The sequence below is a fragment of the Oncorhynchus nerka genome, linkage group LG11 (genome assembly GCF_034236695.1).
Source record: "Oncorhynchus nerka isolate Pitt River linkage group LG11, Oner_Uvic_2.0, whole genome shotgun sequence".
NCBI classification, from domain to species: Eukaryota; Metazoa; Chordata; class Actinopteri; order Salmoniformes; family Salmonidae; genus Oncorhynchus; species Oncorhynchus nerka.
Window position 1 is genome coordinate 25,550,171 of NC_088406.1, and position 7,522 is coordinate 25,557,692.

General features: G+C 41.9%; 1 protein-coding gene across 1 annotated transcript; it reads right to left on the reverse strand.

Moving 5' to 3' along the window:
- Nucleotides 1-6,534, reverse strand: LOC115136621 (glia-derived nexin-like). The gene is made up of 9 exons (XM_029672187.2): nucleotides 6,222-6,534; nucleotides 4,178-4,462; nucleotides 3,559-3,786; nucleotides 3,142-3,339; nucleotides 2,203-2,401; nucleotides 1,476-1,573; nucleotides 1,013-1,099; nucleotides 794-877; nucleotides 1-543 (listed from the first exon to the last, which is right to left on the reverse strand). The coding sequence occupies exons 2-9, from the start codon at nucleotides 4,437-4,439 to the stop codon at nucleotides 506-508; spliced, it is 1,194 nt and encodes a 397-aa protein (XP_029528047.1). The 5' UTR covers nucleotides 4,440-4,462; nucleotides 6,222-6,534; the 3' UTR covers nucleotides 1-505.
- Nucleotides 6,535-7,522: the final 988 nt, after the last annotated feature.

Consider the following 7,522-nt stretch of genomic DNA (forward strand, 5'->3'; position numbering starts at 1 on the left):
TACTCGAACAGAGTTTAATGCAGATGATTGACATATCAAAACATGGGTTTGAGTGGCTAAATTAATTCAGTGACTTGGAGTGTAACTTTCTAATCTGAAACTGAACATGTAAAACCACCAATAACATTCATTCAAACTGAAATGTACCCCATATAATATACACGTTTGACATTCAGGGTCATATAAAAAAAAAAAGGTAGCAAGTACTCTAGAAAGTATACAAAGGATAATTAAAACACTACGGAAATGTCTCATTGGCAGAACACTATATTATGGATCATAGAAAAAGTCAAATCAAATGCAAACATTTAAAACAAATAGCATCATAATATGTCCATATTGTACACAAATCTCCAGATGGCAAAAATACAAGTCTGAGTATGTTTGTGTGTGTATGGGTGTGTTTGCATGTGAGCAAGGAAGTGTGTGCAGTGTATATTAATGTATTATTCTGAAGCTCGGAAGGCACATTCCAGGGAAAGGGACATCTTCAGCTAGAAAAAGCTCAAGGCTGATTTACCTGGCCCATGAAGAGGATCGTACCTGAGGACCAAAGAAACAACAAGTAATTATACAGCAAATAGAAGGAAATTAACATATCGTGCATGTCAACAAGAAAGAAAACCAAAGACAGAATATGATCTGACCTTCCCGATGTATGTCATTTCAATTACACAACTGCTAGATAAACAACTAATGATCTTTGCCAAAGAGGATGTCAGTCTTTTGAAATGATTAAAGTACATTCTAAAAGTGACAGAAAAATGAGAGCCAGACAGACAGCATGCGGTACCTGTTGGGTTGTGCCGGATGAGGAAGAGGAAGGGTCGGTCTACGATGACCCAAGGTGGAGAAGACCTGGCCATTAAGATGGCAGCTGGAGGAAAAGGATAAATACGAATCAAAACATGTCTTCAACCTGCCTTGTCTTTAATATTCAGAGAGAGTATCCACACAGATGCGCAACTCAATTCAATACAAACACAAAATGACTAAACCAACAAACACTCACTCGTGGCAGCAGCTGCTTTGGTTCCATCCTCATTGACCTCTATCTTAGCTTTCTGTAGCGCTTTAGATACATACACAGGCTCTGTACCTGAGGGAAAAGTTAGATGACAAAATATTCAAGTGCTGTAAAGTTCCATTGATAAAAACAATGTTCCACTGGGTGGCACTAGAGGACAACAAGTCTGCACACGTTAATTCTGGTCCATAATATTAGAAAGCCTGCAGAAGTCGTTAGAGGAAAATAACATCTTATGCTTCTTCACCACTTCACACTGGACAGCTAGACATGAATCATGGCTATTTGGAGCTCTCATTGCAGTAAACAGTCAACAATGTTTTCATATATTAGCACCAGTCATCATTGTGTCAAGCCAGACTGAGACCAATGGTTGGTTGATACACTGTCAGAAAGAAGACCTTACAGTTCTATGTGGTTTTTTATGTATGATCCCAGTTCCACTCACTGAGGTGTCTGAAGTCGGCTTTGCCCTCATCAAATATGTCTGTTATCCCCAGGGCTGAGAGGGAGGCTCGCAGGTCCACTTCGGCTTCAGCAGTAAACCTACACACAGGCCAATGATGTAATGACCATTTCAATCACCAATTAGTGAAGACTTTTCATACACATAACAAATAGTACAAATGTTGAAGCTAGGAGTGTTAGCAGGTGTGTTATTTGCTGATAGGAAGTGCTTCCTGGCCACAGGGCTCCCGAGTGGTGCAGCAGTCTAAGGCACTATATCGCAGTGCTAGAGGTGTCACTACAGACCCTGGTTCGATCCCGGGCTGTATCGCAACCGGCCGTGATCGGGAGTCCCAATGGGCGGCGCACAATTGGCCCAGCATAGTCCAGGTTAGGGGAGGGTTTGGCCGGGGTAGGCCATCATTGTAAAAAATCATTTGTTCTTAACCGACTTGTCTAGTTAAATAAAGGTTCATTAAATATTATTAAAATAAGAGTCAGGAGTGGGTGTGTCTTGTCTTTGACCCATCCCTGCAACAATACTTGGAAGTTACTTGGTCATTGGGGTGCAACATTACAGACACGCTTCTCTGTCATGTAGTGGGCAATAATGTCAGCTCTATACAATATATTTTTTACCTGCAATGTGTCCAGGACATTGCGTCCTACTGAACAGAATCCTGGGTAAGGGTTTTTGAACCAGTGAGTGGGTTGTGTTTGGGTCTTACTTGGGCAGCAGCAGGCGGACCTTCCTCTGGTGCAACAGCTTGGTCCAGCTCTGTACCGTGGCTGTGCTGATGTGAGCAATGACATCACCTAGGGGCGTGTCCTCCTCCGATGGCAGGGCGATCAGCATGCTTATGCTGTTGCCGTGATACGGTAGCTCAATGACCTTATAATTCAGCCCCTGGGGTGTGCTGGCCAGACCTAGGAGATAAGGGGTCAGGAGTATCCATACCGTAGGCTAAGAAGTGTTTATTGGTCTATCTGAAATTCTGACAATATTCAACACCCTTATGAGGATACTATATCTCTCCTCTATAGTGACATGAATATTGTATGTCAAAGAGTTTAGTCAAGTTTGGCTTTAGTTGCATAATGAGAAGGATGACGTTTGTTGGTTCACAGGACAATCTGTGGTAGGGATGTGGTCCGCAAGACAAAGACGCCAAAACCACAGTGATACCAATCCAACAACATGTACAATCATGCTGTAAAACAGTCATAAAACATGTCATCGAAGCTGAACTCCATATGTAGTCATAAAGCAACAATATGGTTCCCATTATACTCATATCAACCCACAGAAAAGTGATTTAACCTGTCAATTATGTCTAAGAAATATGCTTGCCAAATGTGTTGCTCTATAGTATTTACCCTGTAAATGGAGGTTGAAATATGACTCTCAAGAGCAATGCTAAATTCATGAGGCTTTCACAATTTATTATCAGAAATAAACTAGGCATGTCAGGGAAATAATCCCAGACAGTCCAGAGTAGCTATTCTGTCCTAAAACTGTAAGGCATGGATAACTACCCCACTCGACTACTCTTAGGCCAACATGACAAACTCTATCCATGTCAATTAACAGGCTAAACTACAGCCAAGATGGAATTATGTGGTCTAAGGGTTCAGAGTGGTGTCTTAGGTTTCAGAGCAGAACTCACCAATGTTGAAGACCGATAGCTGGGACATCATAGGGACTTTGTATGCATTGCCGTCTCCCGCATTGAAGGTTCTTATCTTGGTGTTCTCCAGCTGAAAGCGGGACTTCCACAGTCCTTTAAAGTAGATGGCGTTGACGGCCACCAGGCGGGTCAGAGCGCCGTCCAACATGTCTGCCTTGACCAGAGTGGGGATGTGGCCTGTAAATTAGAACAGGAAAATGTATGATTCCAACACAAATGACACACTGACCAAAATAAACAATGAATTGAATAGGACAAATTAGTTACCCCCATTTAATGTAAAATTACCACAAGACCTAGTGAAATGAATGTAGCCTAATTACATACCATTATAGATCTATGGGAATGTTTAAATTGACTGTCCTACAGTAAGCTTGACTCCAGTTGGAGTCTCACCTTTGGTCTGGTTGTTGACCCAGTCATTGATGGTGGCTGCAGCCACCTGGGTGTCAGTGAAGTCCAAGGTCCGGCTCTCACACTGGAAGTTGGCCCTGCTGGAAGACATGAAGGCCTCCTCCATAGGGAAGCCCTGCTGGGAGAACATAGCGTTGGCAATAGTCACGATGTCCTGGTTGGACTTGGCTGTCAGCGTCTTGTGGAGCTTCCTCAACATCTTATAAGGGCCTGGAAAGAAGAATTGGACAATTTCAATGAGATATTTTGGGATTTTCTGAAAACTGTCATTCCTCGGGGTAGGAGTATGACTGGAAGGCATGTCCTTCAAGTCATCATGTTGTTACTTTGGGTAGTGCAATGACTGGAAGTCTACAAGTACAGTAGCATATGCTAGCGTACCTGTAGACTTCCAGTCATTGTGCTAATACTAGTTAGCATTGGCTTGCAAAACTACCTTTTAACTTCCTTCATATTGCAAGGAGACATAAAAATGGTATCCATGAGTTCATCTGACTCTGTGTAAGAAGAAAAGTGGCTTAATTGGCAGAATCATGCAGTATCCATTTAATGAGAGACACTGGATGAGGCTATGAAAGGACTAGTATTGAGGAAGTCTAACCATTCTTCTTGTAACGGAGTGCTGTGAGGAGCTGCCTGCGGGTCTCTCCATGGGTGCCTGGCAGCAGCATGCCCAGGATGGAGGCCACGCCGTGGGGGGAAAGCACCACGTTCTCCTGGGGTCTGGAGCGGGCCACCTGCAGGAATACCTGGAGCCCCAGGTCGGAGCCCCGTTCGCCATAGGAGGGGGCCTGGGAGAGCACCCCCCGGTGGCCACACAGGGTCACCAGCACACACAGGCACAGTAACGAGGGGAGGCCCATCTCAGGTCTCAGGTCTCACACACCTGGAAGAGGAGAGAGTGTCATGGAAGTCATTTGTAAGTAGGATTATGACTCAACGTGGTTCACCACAATCCAAACAGAGAGAGCAGTCTTGCATGGTCTTGTTCCTTATGGTTTTGACAGGCGCTGAAAGGTCTTGTGCCCCTATGACACTGGCCTTAGTATCGCCATTGTCAAGTGAAGTGTTAGTCATGCCGTCTAAACATGACTAATGGATACTGTCAGCACCCAAAACCAGTAACAAGTAGTGCACTAATTACCTTGTTATTGGCACCTCATTGCCAGTCTTTCTATAGTTCATGTTGGGTCTTGTTATTGGCACCTCATTGCCAATCTTTCTATAGTTCATGTTGGGTCTTGTTATTGTCATTGCCAGTCTTTCTATAGTTCATGTTGGGTCTTGTTATTGGCACCTCATTGCCAGTCTTTCTATAGTTCATGTTGGGTCTTGCTATTGGCACCTCATTGCCAGTCTTTTTATAGTTCATATTAAGTCTTACAACAATTTTTAGAAGACTGCAACAGCTCTAGCATCCTTCCTGTGGAAATACTGGCTTTATGCAACAGCTTGCAATAAAACCCAGACAACCATTGTCTAAGTACAGATTGAGAAACAGACGGGTGAATTATATTAATAAAAATATTCAATAATATAAGTAAGGAGTTTGTCTCTACATACATATGGCCTATATCAATGTATTTTTATTTAACTAGGCAAGTCAGTTAAGAACAGATTCTTATTTACAATGACGGCCTTCACCAGCCAAGCACAGACAACACTGGGCCAATTGTGCACCGCCCTGTGGGACTCACAATCACGGCCAGTTGTGATACAGCCTGGATTCAAACCTGGGTGTCTGTAGTGACGCCTCTAGCACTGAGATGCAGTGCCTTAGGGCTCCCGAGTGTGGCAGCGGTCTATCAAGCCAATCATTGGAATTCTCTGACATTCCTTGGGATGTTTAATCCTCATCATAGTTACTTTGTTGTGAAACTGTTCGTAAAAGCAAAATCACTGGGAACAGTAGGCTACTCACTGAGATACAGAACAAGATAACCCAATACCAAGCCCAATCTTGACCAGGAACTATCAACAACACTCAGTCATAGCCTCCTGCAGCCGAGGTATTTAAGGTTGGTGACAACCCACCCGCCTCTTCCCTACAAGTTAATTAAACTAACTCCAGTTCAGACATGTACAGACAGACTGTAAACAGAGCTCCTTCAGAGCAGTGTGTGTGTTGGCTGGTAAAATGTAGGCTAAAGCCTGTCCTACTGTAGGCTATTCATAAAAAAATGTTGCAAAAGTGAAGGATGCCAGTCTGGAAATTTGAATAAATAAATTAGTTGACAAGCAGCAAACTAAATCACCTTGACATCTACTTTGAGAAACACTATCCATGGATTGAATTTTTTTAAATAAACAGCAGTATAATTCTGCATTTCAGTTCTGGAAATGTGGTAGGCTTTGCTAATAGTACATAACTTTTAACCGTGAAGTCGAGACAAATGAGAATATGACCCAGGTGTTGACCAATGATGATCATTGTTTACAAAGTAGCTAATTAGAATAGATCCACTTTGAAACGACGCACTTGAAAATTAATATTCGTCCTCTCTGGCTGGCAACAATGTAGCTTCACATCACTCATCTCTCGAACTGTACATACGAAGTAGCCTGATACATAGTAACATTTCCATATCCTACATACTTGTTTAAACTGTATATCGCGTCTCCATGTGGAGATAACCGATCCTTACCTGAATAGTTTGGATGTAAATAGTCCAAAAACGTTATTTGAACATAAAACAGTTCCGGTTGGTAACGCAATATGAATACGACACCAGTCTCTCTCGAGTTACAAGTAGAGTGAACAGTCAGGCACAAGGTCTCCGTCGATGTTTGTCCCAAAGGTAAAGGTGCTGTCTGACACTCAATATTATAATATGGAGGGTTTTACTGAGTTGAACTCCGCCCTCCCGACAGTCAAATTCGAACCGGAGAACGGTTGTTGAGGGAAGAAAAAATAACGCATAAAGTGATAACTTGCAAGTGTATAGTAGGCTACTGTAAACAGGAAGTGACAACGAACATGTTAACGAACAACGAACATGAGCGCGCCATACTATAGTCCTTGATAGTTCACTGTTAAAAATAACTGCTGGCCTACCATTTGGGATTCAAAATTGTTCATTTAATTTAGCTTTGTGCATGTGATATGCGTCCTATTTTAAACATTTGCTTAATTTCGTTTACTCATTTTTATTAACCTGATATTATGTTGCGGGTCAATTTGACCCATTTCCACTTTTGAGTTGTCTAAAACACTAATTAATGTATATTTTTCTACATTAAATTAAATTACTTTCATGAACCTAGCTTCAAAATGTGGACACATTGATATGTTTTGGAATGTCTATTTCTATTTTGTATACAAACCTTATGCTGTGGGTCATTTTGACCCGGAGGCTTTCATGTGTATAGATATTTGCACATATCCAAAAAAAACAAGTGTCTTTGATGTATTTTGTTTTGACTGTTTCTGGTTGCACTTTTATAATTATATTTGGGTGAAAAGGAGCTTTCCCAATCTTCTCCTTCTCAGTGTGAGAGCAGCAGATCTCTGACACTCCTAAATGAGCTCCAAACAGAAAATACTTGTTTGGGAGAAAGGAAATATGTTTAACAAATAGTTCTTAAATATAGAGTTTTAAAAAAAAATCTAACATCCTTGTATTTCTTATTTCTGAAAGGTCTGACAAGACAAAATAAAGTTGAGTGTGTTTAAACTGTGTGGGTCAATTTGACCATACCACAATGGATGTATTTTTTTTGCCGCAAAGCACAAGAGTTAATGTACAGACAAGGGAGTGGCTCACCCCACAATGACATTTCATACCCAGAAGAGAAAATGTTTGGAACATTAAGTTATAAGTAGCCTACTCAAACTCCACCTCTCCAACACTCACTATGGAGACATTGGAAGAGAGCTTGTATTGTAAGTCAGTTTCCCCCAGTGGCCCCTGTATGGGTCCCCCAGATAACTGTTGGCAGGACAAAA